Below are 21571 nucleotides of genomic sequence, written 5' to 3' on the forward strand. Positions count from 1 at the left end.
GTGTGTGTGTGTGTGTGTGTGAGAGAGAGAGAGAGAGAGAGAGAGAGAGAGAGAGAGAGAGAGTGAGTGAGTGAGAGGACGTTTTAAATCATGCGGTAGGAAAGCGCGTCAGCACCGACCGATGAAGAGGATGATGACCTTCCCAAACGGTCGTAAATCCTCATTGTTCGATCAATGAAGTGCCATGCTATACTTGCATTTTCGACCAATAGTTCCCTGAACCCTGACATCTCGGGTTTCTCAGGTTGACGACATGTTGACATTGTACTGTTCCTGGAAGAAGATTTTCGTCATTTTTGATTTGATTACGTAGCTCTGGAAACTTCGTTTAAAATGTAAAATGTTTACAGCAAGAGTGAAAAGTACTTCGGGTTGCCAAATTCTCTCGTTTCCGGAAAGGATTGACATAAAAACATTTGTACTAGCTTCGACGGTATATGTACTATAATTGGAACGATCCAGAGAAGATTGGTGTGGCCCCTGAGCATGGATGTCACACGAGAACTTAATATTTTCTTTTTGAGATCTGGGTGATAAGCCTAAAACTTGGTCGTTTCTTATCCTCTTGGTCTTTTCCGCCGTATCTTCAACTCTACCAATCAGATGATTAATAAAGATCTTAAAATCCCATTCGTGAAGGATCTTATCAGAACACGCTTCCTCATTTTCCACCCTAACCTACTAGCCCAATCCCTTTCCTCAAGTCCCATACTTATAATCCTCTGCGCTGTCTCAAACGACGATGGCTCCATAACCATCTTAACCCTCTAAACTAAATAAAAGAGAGTTCGAGGAGCACTGGATGTTTTCTCTCCCTCCTCTACACTGGTCTAACAGATCTGTCAGATTTGCATATAATTATTTATACTATTTGCTTAATGCATGTTAATTGTGCACAAATAACAATAGATAAATTAAATTTCAAAACAGCGGTCAATAATTTGGAACATTTTCTATACTTTCGTAAGCGTAAAGAGCGAACGCTCATAGCACACAGGATTGTAGGCTTACCCTTATGTCAAGGGCATCCTAATTTGCCAAAGAATCAAGTTTATTTGCCAAAGTCAAGAACTACTGAAAGTAAAACACATCCTAACTACATGTAGACAAAGCTAACACTATACAAGACTTTATTGAAGCCAATATGGATATACTGAGTGGAACTGTGGTGCCAAATCCATCCAATATCCTTCCAATCGAAAGTCCTTAGACAAATTGTCAAAGCACCTTATTATGTCTCTAACCTCACTATCCACAAAGAACTTAACTTTCCTTTTGTCAACGAACTGATCCGGTCCAGATTCCAAGCCTTCCACACTAACCTTTCGAACCATCCTAACTGTACTGCTCGAGCCTTCTCCGCTCATTCACATCCTAACAACCCGCCTCGACCTCCTTGTTACCTAATAATACACATTGAGTGCCAGCAATGGCTGGTTCCTAAAGCACATGTTCTTCCGGTGCAGTGCTGGCATTAGTGTTGTGCTGTGTGATACATTAATCATGTGTGCATATTTGTATAGCAAACGATCATGTATAGGTAACATATAAATTAAAACAACTGTATGTTTTAGATTTGAGATGGAGAGGATACACGTGGTAATCTGCTAGTCTAATTGTAATGATAGTCATAGAATAGAGAACCTCTTCAATTTCCTTAAGCTGACAGAACTGTGTTCAAAAATTTTAAAAACCTAGGTAAATAGTTGTTTCCTCAATGTTACTTAAATTGCTTAAGCGAGTGTGGTGGAAGGTGTCCCCTTCGTAGACAGGCCTTATCATCGGTGCAAAATAATTTTGTCTTTTAAAAAAGTGATCACCCTTCTGGCATATGAACTAGGCTACTTTGATAACGAAATTTGATGTCTGATGTCTTACCACTCGCATGCAGTTATCTTGTTTACTAGTAAAAAAAGTGCCACAGGAAGATTTCAATGCGCAGTTTTATTCATTTATAGCTAATAAGGCTGGTGTCTTTACGTTCTTCTCTTCTTTGAGGTGTTTCAACTTAAAAACACAACAAAACACAAGGAAAACAAAGCGGTGAGAATAATTAGTTATCAGGGGCGTTACGTTCTTGACAGATGATATAATCTGATATTAATGATCACTTCATTAAAATTAATGCGGAATCAAGGGTGAGAACATAAATTCAAGCTGGGCGTTCTTCTCTTCGCCGCGAGTCTTTCTACTCTCTGGCGGATACACCATTTCCAGGTTTTTTTTTACCCGCAAAACGCCCAATATTGGCCAATCTTGGTCGAGCTCAACAAATAATCCTCGGTGTCGACCATTCAGTTCATGGTCCTTCCTACGAGCGGAGGTCTTTTTAATTACCCTATTTATATGGAATTCTTTATATGGAAATTCTATAGCTTTTGTGGCTTTATTTGTCCCCCCTGTGCGTAATTATTTATTTTTATCCATGACAACCAAACAGAGAATTCGAATTTATCTTAACAAACTCTGATAGGTAACTTGCATTCTTTCTCCCTCCTGTGATGAATGATTTAAAATTATTAATCCGATTCCTCCTCCGGTCATTTTTCTCTTGCCAATATTCAAAAAATTAATTTTACCCATTAATACGTTTATTATTATTGTACTTTATTTTATTTATTTTTATTTTTATTTTGAAAGTTTGTTAAGATCACCGAATTCGATACAATTTCAGCAGTTTGATCGCACATGGATTGCCTGTTCTCGCCGAATTTAGGTTGTCAAAACCATCAGACCAAAACCACCAGGTTGTCAGCAACTGACATCATAAGCCGAATCAAATGGACATACAATCGCAGCATTAAAATACATGGCAGGATAAAATCAATCCCACTTGCCAAAGACAAATACGAAAATTAATTAAAAAGAGTACAAACCATAGCACACAATAACGACTATAACTCAAACACAACCAACAAAATAATAAACAAAACAACACCTCAAAAGCAGATACATGGACCGCATTGGGAAAGAAACTTACAAACTAACTAACTTATTCAACAAATTATGAAATTATGAAACAATGCTAAAAACCACAAACACAATTGGAAAATTACTAAGACAAAACATCGAAAAGACGAACCAACAAGGAAAAACATAACATGCGAATGCGGAGACAAATACATCGGACAGACAGGACTTAAATTAAAAGACAAATACAGGGAACACATCAAATTGTTAAGGTATAAAGACGGAAAATAAATAACCACGACGTTAAGGGACAAAGACGGAAAATAAATAACCACGAACCATCGTAAATACAAAACAAGTATTACGTACAAAAAGGGCAGAAAATGAACCTAGTCGAAAACTTCGAAATTACACAGAAAACTTAGAACATAACATAGTCAACTCTAAAACAAACTCGTAAATTCACGAATAATAACTCATAAAAATCTTTCATACCATATAAAACATTACAATTATTAAATTCACTAATTTCGTGGTCCGCTTGACCAATTAATACTTTACAATTAATTAAGGTTTTTAGTTGAGATGAAAAAAAGTTAATGGCACGAGAGGGATTCGAACCCACGACCTTCAGCTAGATACGCCGCTGCTCTACCACCTGAGCTATCGTGACCTCGATCCACTAGGACATCAATTCCCCATCTCAACCCCATTACAATTATTAAAATGAAATGGACCAAAAACCAAAAAGACCGACTAGAACCATAAAACAAACCGACTTAATTCATCAAAAACACATACAAACAATACTAATAGTGATAATAACTACACTGCCTCCTCATCATCCACGACCTCTTTGCTAAACTTCACTGGACAGATATCACCCAAACTCTGAAGATGACGAAATGCCTAAACATTTCTGAATTAACAAAAATCAGCGAGGATGGGCAGACAAGGATGCTAGGAAATTATCAAGCAATATAATTGAGATAATTTGGTCGTTACGAATTGTTTTGGTTTACCGATCTTAGGGATGGTTAAAGTTGGTTTGCCTATCTTCCCTTCAGTTGCAACTGTGCCTACCTTCCCTAGGTTGCTTTGTCAGACGCATATCAGTATTTCGCCATCTTCGGTGTGACTGTCATCACCATTCTATTCAGCCTATCCTGTATGCCGACAGACCAAACCGCCAAAGATAGGCAGACCAAAATGACAAATTACAGGTTCATCGCCCTGCAAAATCTAATGAAAATAATCTTTTTTTCGATTTTGTGTTTATTTTTAAAGTCCTTTTATACCTCCAATGATTTAGTTAAAGATATTGATTTAATAAGTCTTATTTTATTTGTACTATTTTAAATAGTAGTGGTAATAATTTGTGTGTTGGCTACATATGTTCCGTGAAGTAACGTTAGAAAATATATGATTTTTTTTCTCCTCAGACTACTCCTCTTTTAACTTATTCTTTGAAAAACCAGATCTTAAAAGGTTGGTATAGTGTGGAGAAGTTTAAATCTGGACACCCTTGGTAGGGCTTTTAAGAAAAATGTGGACTCCTCCCAATATTTCCAAACAAAAACGTGGTACTGCAAAGATGTCTCTTAAGTTCTACACATGTCTCTAATAAAGCTTTACAACATTCGCACAGATTATCATTCTTTTATTAGATTGGCCATAACAATTTAATGGCTGCCATGTTACTTTTGCAGTCTATAATTTTATGAGGGATTTCTTCTATGTTGTATTATTGAATTTCATTAGTTAATACTATTTTGTAAACTAATTTTTATTAAAAAACAGGGATACGGTCAATTTGAAAAAAAACAAAAAAAAAACAGTTCCTTTGTCGAGCTTTCAATTGGGATGTTAGTGTTTGTATGTATTTATTTGATTAAGAACTTACTAAATAATGAATGGCTATTCTTAATTACCAGTTGAATTATTATTCCATATTACTTGTATTGTTTTTTAAATAATAATTCTGTTGCAACTGTGCAGTAGGTTGTACCATCCAAAATTAAGTGAATTTAATTGGGTGTGATTGGGTTTTTATCTAAAAATGATAATCTCGGTTGGAAGGAATTACAAAAGTACAAAGGTTCGCTTGCCTTTTCTTGTCAAAGGACATGAGACGATGGCGAAAGGGTTCAAAAATAGAACAGTCTGCCCCAGTGTCTAGTCATTGCAAGTATATATAGAACTGCGTAGAGAGTGTGGCCTTGTTTAAAACGAGGTAACTTTAGACACGGAAAGAAACTTCAGCAGGAGTAGTGACATTTTCCAGTGAAATTCAATATTTTGGATATTGAAAATTAATTTCTAAAAGAAGAATGAGTCTATGCCCCAATACTATACCTTTTTATATATTATTTATATTTATATTTTTCTTAACAAGCAAAAATTGCAAGATATGGGTCTTTTTTGCCCTCTGTGGACATACCGATGAATTTGAATTTATATTAAATTTTTAGAATGGAACATCAGTCAAACTATGAATTGGGATCACTTTCACCCATTTGTCAACCTTAATAAACTTGTGTCATTGTGTATTGTATCGTTTGTGTGATAATCCAAATAACCAGATTAAGGACTGGACTTAATGGTTAATAAAATGTAGGATAAATGGATTTGTTAAAAAAATATGTTTTTATGCAAAATTATATACTTAAATATTGTTGAGGAAACAAACTGACTTACAATGTACAGATATAATATAATTATATAATTTAAGGGTCTGCAATGAGTCACTCAACTCTGTTTTATGTATTAATTTCTTTTTTTTAAACTCAGTTTTGTTTCTCAAAGCGATCCAGATGTTAGGAGTTCTGGTCTATTGATTGGTATTTAGATTCTTCAAAGCTAGTAAGTTCGTTGAGCAAAAATAAACATCTTTCATGTTTTCAACATGTTCAATGATTTATAATTTTACGTAGTGTGGTTGAGATGAAAAAGCGTGAAAAAGTCTCGAACCCACTACCTTCAGTTCAATACACTGCTGTTCTAACCACTTGAGAGCTGTCGTGACTTTGGTACCCCCGACACCAACTCATCATCTCAACCTACAACTTTTTTCAAACTACCCTCTTTTTTGCCTTATATTTAAATTAATCGTTTTGGATTCTTGATGAACTCACAAGAGGCTGTGGGAAGCTGTTTGTGAAGTATTGGTCCTTCAAATAATTATTATATTATGTTTTTAATTGGGCCTTTTGCTAAACCAGATCAATTATTCATTGATTTATAATTTTATATTGTTTCTTTTGTGTTAAAAAAAAGATTATTTAAATTTATCAAAGATTATTTAATTTATCAGGGAATAAGTGTAAGAACTTTTACAACGGTAGATATTTTTAGTTTACATATTGTAGAGACTGCTCCTTCATCCAACACTTTACACTTTAGGTTCCTTGGTGTATGAAGAGGTGTAAGAAAGAAAAGAGAAGTACTAGTTAATTTTTAAAAATTTGACTTGTTTTGAAATTTATTTTTGACTACCTCATACTAGAAAATTATACATTCATTTTGTGAATTTTGTTTTCTCTAATAAGAAGAATCAAAGGCATGCAAACAAAGAGATGTTAGGAAGAAGCAAATAGTAGATTAGTAGGCTCTAAGATCTTTATTTAAAATTTTTCAGAACTAAAATACCTACATACAGATGTGTTTATAATTCTATAGGGTAATTTACAATTTTCCACAATCATTTTTTTTTTAAATTAATTCAATGCCAAAGATAATTTTGTTTGCCAAATCGCAGTTTAACTAGAGAAGATTTTTTTTGTATACATTTTAATTTTCTTTAATTTTTTTTTGTCCACTTACACCTATGATAGTTTTAGATTCTATACATTAATATTTACAATTATTTCGATTCGGATAAAATTGTCAAGTTGAGGCTACCCTGTCCAAGAGAATAATATTCAGTATATCTGTGTATGTTTATTTTTCACATTTAAATTTGTACATTGTGTTAAAATTTAACTACAGCAAAAACCTTTTTTTGTAAAATAAACTTGTAAAAAAGTTTGTAGTGTTTTTCTTAATATATTTCATTATAACACTTATCTTTTTTAAATAATTAATCAAGTTATTATAAACATTATATATAATCGATACTGAAAAAATTAGTGTTTTTATATCATAATTTATTTTTTAACAATTAGACATCCAATAAAGTTATTGACAACCTGTACACGTTTTATTTTATTACTTACTAGACATATCGTATCCCAATTTTTTCACTACAATGACAGTTAAACAACTATATTAATGTATTTATTTTATTTTGTTGATTTCTGTATAGATTGTAAATATAGGAGAAACGATAAGGAACAGTTGAGTGCACCACAAATAAATAGAGCCCGGCACCACTTTAGCTATCTTGCATGCACCATTGAGGTAGCAGTCTTACTTATATATCACACTCAGTACAGAAACTAGGATTTATTCAATTACTCGAACAAAAAGGAAAAAAGTCTGTTTGCGTCCCTTAAGCAAAAAAAGGTTCACCAGAATTATATTATAAACGTTTTTTTTTGTTTGTTTAAGGGAATCTTTTTTATACATTTTAGAAAAACAAATCACATATTCTGAGGTAACAGTTAACTTAACAATACAGGCAGTGATTAAATACAATATAGTTTCCTGCCGTTTTTTTTTCTCTTCTTCTTTATTTTATTTTACAGTTACAACATTCTATATAAAGGTGAGGTAATAGAGAATTGGTATGGATGCTATTATACTCGAGATAAAAAGCAAAATAAAATAAAAAATAAATAAAATGGAATGAAAAAAATAAAACAAAATTTAGTCAATACTATATTTTATTGACACGTAAAACAAAAAAAAAATAATTTAACTGAACACAGGAACCAATACCAGATTTGTCGTCTTGACTATTTACAATATGAATTTCCAGTCAGTTTGTGGTTTTGAACTTTTCAAACGCGAGTTCAGATCAAGTTAAAAACGACACAAAACTTAATCGATACTGGAACAAAATGTACAAAAGACCTAGACACCATCGCACAGCCGTAAAACAATTTGTGCCGTAACATCATTAAAAGTTCACTACTTAAAAAAAATAATATATATATAAAATGTAAATGTAATAAAATACACAATAAAATTGCATTAAAATTGATCAGAATATGAATCTTAACATTAAAAACCACTTGCTCAGAGGAATGGTGCAGTTATCTTTATACAAATGTATAATTACGATAATAATATTGTACATATTAAAATTGGTTAAAACATAAATATTAATTAGCAAAAACCAAAGCGGAATAAATATGCTAAAAGTATAAATAATTAGCATCAAGCTAAGAAAGAAATGCATATAAATAAAAATCGGTTGGTAACATTCCCATATAAATATATCTTGACTATATATTGTCTTCCATCAAAAACAAAAAAATAATAATTTTAATAAAAACAGAAATAAAATAAATATGAAAAGCAGCATTGCAAAACAAAATTGCACAAAATTGATCCCACTCTGTTGAAAATAACAGCCATACCAAATTTTTAAATTCTAAACTGTAGATTTAATATCACACTTAACAATGGTAAAACAGTGATAATCATTATTGACCACAGATTTAATTCTGTCTATCACACTGTTTCGGAATCAACGCACAAAACGAAAGGATAATGTCAACTATTTCTCTTAAAAACACCCATACAATTATTATGTAAATTATGTACATTTTGTTAAAAAAAGAAAAGAAAAAAAGAGGATTTTAAAGAAACAATTAACAATCAATCCGAAACAAGTGACACAATTAAAGAAAATATAAATGTGTGGAGGTAATTATTTCAAATGTTCTGTTAGAAATTTTTTAAAATAATTATGCTGATTTTTTCCCACTGTTAACTGAATCAATAATTAAACAGCATCAATAAATTTATTGCATATCTTCATTGCAGCAAGGTGACAATTGAAAAATAATTAACTCCACATGACTACAAATAATATTGCACATACAATTAAAAAAATAATAATAATTTCCAAATATGTTGACTTTCCTGGTTTGATTCAGACTGGGTTTTAACCGGAGGCCGAGACCCCCTTGGAAAGTTAAGCACTCTCAATGAAAAGGATCTTGTCATCGAATACACTAGTCTAAATTCTATACTATATGGAAGCCAGTAGAACATTTACAAACAGATTATAACATAGAACCACAAATTAATAAAACAATTATCATTCTCTATACAAGAACGTCTGTACCTTGTGTAGCATGTAGACATGGGTTTGATTGATATGAGCATCTCTTGTTGCTATTTGCATTGACTGTTGATATTTATTAATTTGCTGTTAAAAAAAAAAAAAAAATTTGATTACGTATGGCATATTTTAATTTATTGATAAATCAATCATTAAACAATGTTTGTAAATATTTCCATTTATATATATTTATACATGTTTTTTTTGTTTTTTCAAGTAAATTTACAGATAAAAATAAAATAACTCGTTATCAATAATCAATGCAAATAGGAAATCAACCGACCTGATAAACTTAATCTAAATACCTGTATCTATTGTTGAAGGCTGTATCCCGGAATGAGATACCTTACCCTGCAAGTGTTCATAATTTGTAGATGTAAAAATATTAAACAGTATTCTATAAAATATCTCTTTTTAACAACTGTATACACGGTTCTGCAAATTATTTCTGGTTTGAAACATTTAAATAATCGTAATAATGACAGAATAATATTTTTCAATCTTAATTTCTTTTTTTTTCCATTTATTACAATGAAAAACGTCTAAAATCATTGTTTTCACTAATAATACCTAATACACTTTTTCCTTTTTTCCTAGATTTTTTAAAATTTTTATACAAGTGCAGATAGGAGTGCAAACATTAAATTTTGGTGCGCAATTCTGTACTAATCTTTATACAACTAAATTTTGAACTTTGTTCTATTTTTTAAATCTTAATCATTGGAATCAGCAACAAGGAAAAAAGTCAAATCAACTGTTATTCGATAAAAAATAATAATAATAGGTTTTTTGAATAACGTAAGGTTAATAAATGAGTTAACAAGTTTAACAATGAGATATATCACTTCTCCCAAATCTTTACATAATCTGGGTTTGGCTCTTACCTATTAAGTAACCACAATAAATAATTTTTCTAAATGATTTTCATTTTAATCACAAATATGTTGTCACATTGATGCTTCAATGTGTCCAACTGCACCAATAGCAGTCCTGTTGTACATTTATTTTTATAGACTGTAAATCACACCAGAAATTCAGTAGGAAATTACTTTTCAAGTCCCAATTAAGTACATCGGTCAATACTGTAAAATACTGTAAGTGTACCTAACTATACTAGTAGTAAACATTATATTTTCTTCTTCTTTATAAATAAAATCTTATTTGGTATAAATATCTGTTGCAGGAACTGTCTTTTGTAATTAGTTATCAATTAAAGAACTGAATGTGTATCTTATTATAAAACTGAAGATGTATAAACATACATTAAAATATACTCTTACAACATTGGCATGTTTCAGTCAGTCTTTGTAATTTTTCATTATCATCACACCAGAGTGAAATAACTTTATAAAATTAATATTGCACCCCCTAAAATCAATTTTTGTTAATTGTATAAATGAGACATGTTAAGGTTCTGCCAAACTGTTTAAATCGACACTGGGACCGATCCGAATTTTGAAAACAAGTGAATTTGTATCCTGTTAATGACGGTCAACACGAGGCAAGTTTGTACGAAGGATGAAGAATGAAATTCATATCTAACATTCCATTATCCTCAAATGACACTCAAACATCTCCTAAAACACCACTTAGATTTGTAAAACTTCATTGTTATAAATCAAAAGGGTGTCACACCAACCAACAGCAACACTGAAGGGGTAATGTGAAAATACAAAATTAATTTTATAAGTAAAAAACAAAATTAGTTGACATAGTGTTTATAATTGATTTTTCTGCACTAAAGTTATATTACAGTAAGATCATAAATTACTCCATACATATTAAATTTTAAAGATGCTTTTAATATAATTTCTCCAAAACTGCAAGAACTAAAAAATAAAATGATGAACATCCTATTATAATATAATTTCTCTTTTAGCTAACTGCTGAATATTGTTTATATATTGGTTTCCACTATGAATAATGAATAAGCTGGAAATTACTGTAATCATAAGTACCGATTATTGCTCATTTTAATGTTATGCACAAAATGTAAATAATATATAAATTTAGCAAATATAAGCCACCACCTTTTTTGTTTCCCAGTAAACTACCAATTCTTGTTGTGACACCCTTACAAAAGATTTAATAAAGTGTTAATAAATACACCAGAGTATACAATACTTCAATGGAAAGATAACTAAAATTCACATCACCCAAACTCTTTGTTTTCCCTAGCTGTAGTGTTTCGTTAGAATAAGAACATTTAAAATTTGGGAAAAACTGGTTGTTGTCAATCTTGCCCATTGTGCTGTTGGCCTACGGGTATTTCTCTCCGCTGTGCGCTCGGGCTGTTGCTGTTCTCTTCGGGCTCTGTACAGTTGGGGTTGTGTTCTTCTTTAACAAAGTCGAGAGCCATCGGGCTCGTCCTTATTTCTTCTTTTCCCCCATAGTCGAGAGGAGTGCTCCGGTGTCTTCCGCTGTCTTCCTCGTCTTTGGTATAGTCCATGACCCCTGCAGGGTTGGGCTCACGATTTTTCTCCGATTGTGGAAGCAGATGCACCATCCCAACAGGGACGGGGAAAGGCGCTCCGAAATCGGGATAAAAATTGGTCGGCACCGGTGGATACGGGCCGGGGTTGAACCCATGCGGGCCCAACATCATGTGGTCTGGCTCAGGCAATTTATGCCCTTTGCTACCCGTAGTCGGGTTGTTGTTGTTTGATATGTTGCCTAAGCCTAATAGATCCAATGGGCTTCCAAGCTCACCGAAGCATTCTTTTTTTAACTGTTCCAGTTTCAGTGACTTCCCGTATTTGCCCCTAACGTACATAAGCAGGCTGTTGTACGGTATTCCAAAAATCCTGGAAGCCTGCGATGTCGTCATCTTTTTATTCCAAACGTGTTGCAGAGCTTCGGTCAATTCTGCATTGGTCCAGGATCTTGGCGGTCCTCCTCTCGGTGCACTGTGTTGTCCTTTCGGTCGACCCACTAAAAGAACACAAAATTGTACTGTGACCATTTAAAGTAAAATGTTGTTTGTCATTTCTTAATGTCCAATGATTAATAAAATTATAAAGCTTTCTTGTAAATAAATGAACTTAGAAAATATTTATTCATAATTATTTTTGATTATTAAAAAATTTACTTACTTTTCTTTTTATTAGATATGTGATTTTCTAATCTTGATTCTGACATTTCATTTAGAAGAGAATTCCGACAATTATCCATTCCAGGGAATAGCCCTGCGAATATAAAAAAAGGGGAAAAAATTAAAACTGACCAAATTTTAAATATGAACTCAAATGCTCAAGTCCAATGTCAAAACTATATAAATACATATACAAAATAATAATAAAAACATATAGTGTAATAAATAATTAAAGAGTTTTAAGGCACAAACAATGAACAACAATACTTTAATAATAACAACTGAAACTGTAATTAAACATCATTCCCGTGAGGAAGACAAAATAAAATTAATGTTAACGACCAAATTCAAGTTCAAAAGTTCATCACCCCACAGACCACATAGAGAAATTTCAAAATCTAAGAACTGAAAAATTGCTAAAACCATGCAGACTGGCTTAAATACATTCACAAAAATAGACGGAAAACAGAACATTTAAATATTTAATTTTTAACTGAACCTACCAAGTTGAGAATCCAATGAAAACACTGTAACAAAAATTTAAAATTGAAGAGTCCATCCTAAATTTTTAGTTATATTTTTTAAGGAAAGACATAAGAATTATCTAGTGTAATTGTATGACTTACTATGTGGTGGCGTCAGTGAGAGAGCAGAGATGGATGCCAGGTGAGGAAATGAATTTTCTATAGGGGAATCCTGCAACCGGAAAAACTATTTTAATTAGATTTATGAACAAGTACGGGGAAGGGGGACTGCAAGAAAACAACATACATGATGTGGCGGAGGCAGATTTATAGGTTCAGAACTACTGAAGTCCATTTTATTTTCTTGAGAGGCAGTCGTCAGAGCGACTGGGTGGGTTTGATTTGAGTCTTGGGGATCCGAGTCATCATTTTCCATCTTCATCTAGAAATTAATGCAATTTAAGTAATGGGCAATTTCAAAAAAACAAAATGTCCATCTTACATTTACTTGAGGAGGTGTGGGTGTTGTGTTTTGCCAGTTTGATGTATTGTTGTTGTTGTTGTTTTTCTTCATTGACAGGTTCTCAGCAATGTCTGACCTAATCGGGGAATTGGGAGCCTTGCTGAGATCTTGTGGTCCGCTTGTGTCCCCTGATCTTCTCCTGGGTCTGGCCTGATAACGAAATGATTAAAAGAAGAGCGTAAAGACAAGTATGTATACTAAATAGTTAGTGCAGTAAAAGAATCATGATTTTTGGGTTCTAAAATGGAATAAAAAAAATAAAACAGGCCTGTAACATTATGCAAGTCGGATTGATTAACAATTGCGATAATTTTTTTTTTAATGCTCAGGTTTTGCCATTGAACAGCAAAATTGGCAAAAGAAACCCAAAAAGCACAAGTCATTTTCGTTAAAGAAGTGTTTTATCTGTGATTTAATTGTACCTGCTGCCATCTCCTCCCCAAAACACTATTGCCTCGACACATACAAAATGCATGGGTGTGATGGCATGACATCTTTCTTTTTGGGTGACTTTTCCTCAACTTTATGGGTAAGCATGCGCAAATTAAACTCACATAACTATCACAGTTCATGAAATAATTCACATGTAAACATTGCCTTCCATTTGTATTTGTATTCTTTTTTGTAAATTTTGCTTTATTGAAACTTAATAAATAACCAGACTTTTGAATACTTGAAATCCAAAGTATGTCAATCACAATACAAACAATGGTGGGTTTTATTTTTTCTTACCATGTCTATTTTGTCATAAAATATTAAAATATACATAATGTGATAAAAATATACTTTCAGATGGATATGCTAGGAAAATTTGGATGATGGAGGCGATATTTTCTTGCACAAAAGTTAAAAGACTTGCATTATGGAGGCCCTCATTGTTTCAAGTTTGAACATCACGACCCACATTTAATTATATATTTAATATCTTTCAAATACCTGCTTTCGCCTTGGCAGAGGTGACGAACAGTGGCGTTCAGCCATTTCACCGAAAGAAATATTCGGAAGGTGAGGTATTTGGGGTAGCCTCATCGAATGAGGTGGTCCGTTGTATTGGTGATGGGGCGAGGAGGTCGTGTTTGTCGCCCCTGGAGAATAACACCTATCCCGTTGCGGCGCATCCTTATCACTGGTGCCGGTGACAGGAATCCTCTCTGTGTGTGCCAGACCCCTTACCTAAAACCAAAAACAAAACAATGGAAATAATCTGTATACAAACCAAAAGAACAAGGCTAGTATGGCTTTTTTTTAAGTTAATCTTTTTTATGTGAAATGTAAGAGTATTTTTTTTTAATGATTAAGCTCACCTGAAGGGATTCGGCGGCTTTAATCAGTGAACTGAGCTGCTCCTGTCCTACACTGATCTCCCCTTTATACATAAAATCTATTATAGCTTGCACTTCCCATCCTCTTAAATCCTTCAACACGATCACAGGATGTTTGCATGGCGTTTCCGAAAATATCCTTTCAAAATAAGGACTGAAACAAGAACAAAACAATTAAAAATATTCACCTATTCAAATGTATCTAATCTCAAACAATTTAATTATGTTAATATCAGAAACGACAAACTATTTGGTAGCTGAAAGTTTCTGATGATGAAAAAACATAAATTGAGAAACTAGGTGTAGACAACGATCATTTGAACTTTACACAGTCTATTAAAAGCTTCAACGATAATTCTGTACAACTTTTATTGCACAACCTTATCATGAACTATTTTAAAATGAGTCATAAACTGAATCTAGAACATACCTGCACGCAGAAAGGACGACTTTGTGTGCTTTAAAACTAGTTTCTTCGCAAACGAGCGTCACGTCGACCAGCGTCTCATTTTGCAAAAGTAAGTCGAAGGCGGAGAGTATGTGATTTTGATGGTTATTCCAACGAAGGCTGTAGTGAGGAGTACTCATTTCCGTTTGCTAAAACAGAAAAACACCATTATTAATAATGGAAGGAAATTAAAAAAAAAATGTAAAACAATTAAGCATATTCAATATTAATGTGATAAGCCCTTGTTTAGTTCTACCCAATGATTCCATCTTTTTAAAAACTGTATGTGATCTCCCAATCACCACATTATTCTCCCGTTCAGAAAACTCATTATCTCACTTTAATGAGGAAACGGTTTAGAATTAGAAGTACTTCATATGAGCAGGTTCCAAAAGTAGCAAATTGTTGTTAATGACAAAAGACTTTGCAAAATGAAAGCTTAGAGTTCATTTATTGTAATCTTAAAAAAGGTCCTAAGGATTTTCAGAAAAGAAAATCTATGCGAGTGAATGTTTCTGAACAATATTTGCAGGAGATGAGTTGATCTACATACATCAAGGACTTTTCGTTTAATCAGCACTTTGGCCATTTTAATCCGGCTGATACATAAACAAAGGACACTGTAAGGGGATCAAAAACATTCCTAATGTTGAACAACGCATTGTTTCAACCTTTGTATCATTTCCTGGTAATCACAATAACTGGTATTCAATTAAAAATAGTTTTAAAAAATCGAAAGACTTTTGCATCATGTGTGTGCTGATAGATGGACTTTTAAAAAACTATAATTCAATACGATTTAAATATTAAGCATAGTTTTGATTAAAATCATTTAGGCTGTCAGCTGTGTTTCAGTATTAGGCCGTATTCAGTGGCCCTTTTTCTGTTCTACTTGATTTTTGCAATGCATTGCTCTGTAAATTATAATTTGCCTATTTGGAAACTGACATATCTTTTTGTTTTTTCTTCTAGTGATCTCGTCTTCTACCAGGCTGACAGAACTTAGAGAGTTAAAGCTTCCAATTCTATCTCCTCTTCTCTCTCTCTCTCTCTCTTTCTCGATTTCGGCTGGTGTACCACAAGGCTCTATTCTTGGACCTTTACTCTTTTCCATGTTTCTAAATGAACTTCCATTAGTTCTTAATTTCTCCCTCATTTAAGCTGATGTCACTCAGCTTTACATTCGACACCCTACGAACAACATCTCTGAAGCTAACTTTCTGCTCAACTAATGGTCGAGAAATAATGACAATCAAAAGAAAATTAATTTAATTTAAAAAAAAACACTAAAAAAACCCAGTCCTTATTAATTTCCAATAAACTCCTTAATAGAAATTGCCTATCACTCTTCATTTCAACAGCTCCCCTATTAATTTTTGTTCTGTTCTTTTTCTCGCTAAATGTCGAAATGCATATGGCAGCATAAAAAAGCGAGGATAGGAAGACCAAAATGATCGGTAATACACCAAATAATGCCTGTGAGCACTGAGTCACCAGAAACTTTTTTCTTTTTATAATAGTATATATTTTTTATCCTATAAGTAAAATTCTTGACCTGTATACATTTGAAAATAAACTAAAACAAAATCTGGGACTATTTGGCACTAGGGTGTGAAGAATCACTCAGTGGTGACACTTCTAATAGGGTTTACATGCTTTGTATGACTTGCTGCCCAACAGGTCACGAGGAAACTGCCGCTTTAATTTCCTGGAAAATTATTGGGGATAGTTTTGTTAATGTCCTGTACATCAGTCGTTTGTTGTGAAGCGTCAATTTTGCTAGTTTAGGACGTGGTTAACTATAGGAAGGATATGTTATGATGTAGGTGTAGTGGTGACATTATTCCACGTCGAAAGGTAAAGGTTATGTGTCGCCTTTTATGTACATTTATTTTTATCCGCCCCCGTTTTTAGACAAGATTCTATTTTGATTAGGTGAGCCTATAAGGAGCGATGTAACAGGACGGGATCATTAATATTATAGAATAGCTGTATCCGCAAAAGTGTGAATGGATGTGCTAGGATGGGTAGGGAAATCAGGAGATTGAATAAAGGATCGGACCGAGGATACCCTACAGGACTCCGGCCAACAGAGCAAGATGTTCCCAGGCTGACCTGAAAGAAGCGATCAGTCAGATATGATCAGAATATGAGGAAATAGGTGAAGGGAAGGATGCTCTTGACTCCTGACTAACGTTTAAATTTAAAATAAAAAAAGCCATTAAAAAAAGACTGTCAAGTTGTGGCGGTATGCAGTTGATAGCATGGCTTTTATGAAAATTGTACGTAGATGGATTTTTGTGCATAGCAGTAGATTTTGAGTATGTATGGTACCAATTGTCTTAGTTTTTTGTTGTCGTAGATGACATTGTGGAAAGGCGGCCGGCACTTCGGCGTATATCACTTTCGAAACGTACGCTTCATTGCACCGCCCGTGACTAAAGGGCGGCGCTCCGGACCGCTATTGTTTTACACGGCGTTACAAAGAAAAGAAAAGCCAGGGGAGTGCGAAAAGTGGGAATTGTTACGGAACCCGGGTCTCTAAGGCTGGGTCGAAAAGCTTTTTCCACCAGGAATCGGGTTAGCCGATACCGTTTTGAACGAACCTATTAGAATTCGAGCGAATCGGGAAAATCGTCGACGGATTCCCTTTTATCGGATGTTGTGCCTTTGAGAACAGCGTGACGCGGCTCTTTTTGATTGCCGGCCACAATGGATAAGATCGGCCTTTGTTTTCGAGGGTCGAATCGATGGCAACGTCTAGACTAAAAAGGTGGCTGCCGAGGGGATTTTAATTTTAGAAATGCAGAGTGGCCAGAGACCGCGGGGGCGGTTCAAGCACGCCCTTATGTACAGTAGAGGATGCAGGGCGGTATTCAACCCCGAAAACAAGGGGTACAGTCGCCGGCGAAAGCGGACTTTTTAGGGCCGGATCGAAATTACAAAACATAGAGAGCCCGGGCGTGCGAGATCAAGATCGGCCGGCATTCACGCGAACCGTCTGGGCAAATATTCTTGTTCTCGCCCAGACACAAGCGGAAGATAGCCGCTATCGGGCCCGGCTCCTTTATTTATGCGCAGGACCGTGTAATTATCAGGTTTGGCCAGGTTTTTTTTTTTTGGAGGGGGGACCCTTGAATGGACGGATTTGGATGGACCATCTTCCAAACACCTCTATCACATTGTAGAAATGTTTAATACATGAATGTGGCAAACATAAATCGTCAGAACGGATCCAAATGAAACAAAAGAAGAAGTGTCTAGCGACACTAGACACAGTAACGAACACAGTAAAACGACCCTCACCAAGACTAGCAAACTCACTGCTGCGGTTGGAGAGGGCTAGACTGAGAGGAGTGATAGGACTTTCACCGGTCACTGGCATCTGAGAAAACGATGAACCATCTGTAAATTATGCAATGACGAGGTGGAAACAGCCACCCATAACATCTTCGAATGCGAAACGGCTCAATGGAGATTTATTAACCTAGCATACAGGTAAAACCTAGGAATGAAATTGTAGCAGTAACAGTCAATGACCTAATACTTTGAGAAGGATTGAGTCGTTTGGACTAAACTAGGGAACAAGGAGGTAAGCCAGAAGGCTGCAGTGCAAACCCCGCTTCCTAGTTTCGTCATCATCATCATACATATCGTATTTTACGGGAGTATTATGAGCAAACATAAATGTTACAATTATTTAGAGATCGTGAGATGCGGTCTGGAGTGATGTAGGTTTAGAAAAACATTTTCTTTATCGTGCCAACTTTTCGATCTTTATTGAAATCATCTTCAGACCTGGGATTTATAAATATTGTTTAAATTATACATATAAGATATGACTAGGAATTTATACAATGATGTACACAGTATAGAAATTTTAGGTTTAATCAAAGTATTTGTACTCACACAAAGTGCGTGTTTTCTGTGTAGATGAGTCACTTTGTGTGTTGTTGAGATATTAAATTTTTTTGTTTATATGTTTGATTTTGAAGGAGTGGGGAAGGAAGTAGGGATAGAAATTCATTTTTCTACGAGGAGTCGGCTTCTTTGAGGTGAAAGGGGCCGGCAACGGGAAAAAAGGGGTAATGGCTTGTCGTTCGGGCCTAGTTTCAGGATTATTATAGACGGGATTGTTAAGGAAAAGAAAGATAAATTGTGGGGATTTAGACTTTATACGTGTGCTATTGACGTTGACTTAAATTAGCGTAGTTGCAGCCGAGTTTATATGTGTCTGTTCTGTAATTGATGCAGTGTTTATCCTGTTGATCTAAACCATTTCTAAAAAGTTTCGTTTATGTTTGTTTTGTTCTGTGTTTAATATTGTTGAAATCGAAATTTTTGGTGTGTTCAAAATGGTGGGTTGCCAGTGCTGTAGGATTTTCTTTGGGTTATTTGCCATCATAGATATGTTATTTTACTGTCTTATTTTATCTTATATTGGGATGTAATTACGATGTAAGTTGCAGGTCAAATTGTACAACTGATTTTGTAAATTATATCAGACTTATTTGTTACTGGTGTGGGATCTTTGATTTTGGAAAAAAAGGTGTTAATAATTTTATAGTTTTTGAAGGCTATTTTAATGTTATCAGAAGAGAGAAATGTGTTTAATTTATGTGACAGGCGGTGAATGAATGGCATGGAAATGTATGTTGGTTTGTCTCTGTTTGATAGAATTGATGTAGTGTCATTAGTTACAGTAGATAGGGTTAGTGTTTTGTATTTGTTGATTATTCTGTTGCTTATGTGTTTAGGGTAGTGATTGTTATGTAGTATATGTTTGTATATCTTTATGTTCTTGTGGTGAAAAGGTACATGGCTCAGGGTAATAATTCTGTGAATTAGCCCTTTGGCCGTATTTCTTATAAAAACTTTGATTAAACCTAAAATTTCTATATTGTGTACGTCATTGTATAAATTGCTAGTCATATCTTATATAAACAATGTTTATAAATCCCAGACCCTGAAGATGATCTCAATAAAGATCGAAACGTTGACACGGCAAAGAAAATATTTTTCCATATCTACATCACGCCAGACCGCATCTCACGGTCTATAAATAATCATAGTATTTATAAATAATCAATATATAAATAATCAATAAAAAGTATTTATTGAATTTGAAGTTATCACATTTGATTTTCACATTGTATCGAATCACAGGCCCCAGAATGGGAAATACAAATTTTCAATACAAAAGTGTGTTGAAATTACGAAGACATAATGTGTTACAAACATATAATAAATTGGAGTGTGGATGAGATTCATTTCCCAACTTTTGTAAATTTTAATCGGGAATCTCACTATATATTAGACTATCTGGACCATTACTACTCTGAAGAAAGTTATAACGTATGACGATGTTGTTCATCCGATGAGATAAATACCTGACTCAAAATAAAAAATAAATATAAAACAAATAATAAATAAATAAATAAAATATTTACATGGACATGCGTTAATCCGTTTTGAATAAAATTCATAGTGGATCGTTTAGAAGCCCCCTAATCCATGAAAACTTAAGAATCCGACCAATGGTTTCAGAGATATACCTGTGTAACGTGATTTTACGTTTGTGCATGAGCATGTGCATGTGTTAATCTTCTGATCTGGTATATAATTCATAGGGGATCAGCTAGAAAGCAACCACCATAATAAAAATAAAGAATACATTTTCTTCCCGTACATATAGTTAAGTCGTTTATACTTATTCATTTAAACAAAAGGTCTCAGTCTTAAAGCCATAATGATGGAGGCAAAAATAGCTGGCTTGTTGGACATTTGAAATATGTAATCTATCATCTTGGCTACGGCATTCAACACAATATTTATCTAAGTAAAATCTACATGCTACATAAATTGGACAAACAAAAAAAAGTTCTCTCAAGTTCAGGCCTACTACAATCTAAACAATAGTTATTATTTAATATACATTTATTACCTTTGAAATATACTATGCTCGGTTCTTTATTAGTTAATCTCAATATCATAAGAATCCGCTGTTTATACATTGGGACGAATTTGGAGTTTAGATAATATAGCTCATTTCTTTGTAGGGGAATTAGATATAGATAAGATCTGTATTTTGTGTTCATGGCCCAGGCTATGTCCAGTGACAAAAGATGGTCAATTTTCTATCTATTAATAATAATAAGAATGTGTGGTGATTAGTGACCGTTAATCGATATTTATTTAGAAATCGTGAGATGCGGTCTGGTGTGATGTAGGTTTCAGAAAAACATTTTCTTTATCGTGCCAACGTTCGATCTTTATTGAGATCATCTTCAGGGCTCAAAGTGTTTGTTTTCCGTTTGGCACTCTCACACGACACGCAAGAACGGCACAATTACACAGAAGACAAACACTTTGAGCCTTGAAGATGATCTCAATAAAGATCGAAACGTTGGCACGATAAAGAAAATGTTTTTTTGAAGCCTATATCACACCAGACCGCATCTCACGATTTCTAAATAAATAATAAGAATATTTAATTTTTCTTTATAGTTATAGTTTAAGTTGACAGGATCACTTGCATCTGACCGAACCAATTCTGCGGATTTTTACAATTCATTAATTCA

At 33.9% G+C, this 21571-nt stretch overlaps 1 protein-coding gene and 1 non-coding gene across 11 annotated transcripts in view; one reads left to right on the forward strand and one right to left on the reverse strand.

Moving 5' to 3' along the window:
- The first annotated feature begins 418 nt into the window (after positions 1 to 418).
- On the forward strand, positions 419 to 521 carry LOC112126991. Its single transcript, XR_002910337.1, has one exon. It is a non-coding gene; the product is annotated as a U6 spliceosomal RNA (small nuclear RNA).
- Positions 522 to 9537: 9016 nt separating this feature from the next.
- Positions 9538 to 21571, reverse strand: part of LOC106670736 (protein jim lovell) — a 72678-nt gene continuing 60644 nt past the window's right edge. For 4 of the 10 annotated variants that reach the window (XM_014401313.2, XM_014401311.2, XM_014401314.2 and 1 more), the window contains exons 2-10: positions 14973 to 15139; positions 14525 to 14696; positions 14157 to 14393; positions 13200 to 13370; positions 13005 to 13139; positions 12860 to 12944; positions 12737 to 12760; positions 12235 to 12327; positions 9538 to 12073 (exon numbers count right to left, since the gene is read on the reverse strand). In XM_014401313.2, coding sequence (XP_014256799.1) covers positions 11376 to 12073; positions 12235 to 12327; positions 12737 to 12760; positions 12860 to 12944; positions 13005 to 13139; positions 13200 to 13370; positions 14157 to 14393; positions 14525 to 14696; positions 14973 to 15130 — 1773 coding nt within the window. In that variant the 5' untranslated portion in view covers positions 15131 to 15139 and the 3' untranslated portion in view covers positions 9538 to 11375. The other 6 variants (XM_014401307.2, XM_014401308.2, XM_014401312.2 and 3 more) reach the window with 6 other exon arrangements.

The sequence above is a fragment of the Cimex lectularius genome, unplaced genomic scaffold (genome assembly GCF_000648675.2).
Source record: "Cimex lectularius strain Harlan isolate CLEC.00 unplaced genomic scaffold, Clec_2.1 scaffold175, whole genome shotgun sequence".
NCBI classification, from domain to species: Eukaryota; Metazoa; Arthropoda; class Insecta; order Hemiptera; family Cimicidae; genus Cimex; species Cimex lectularius.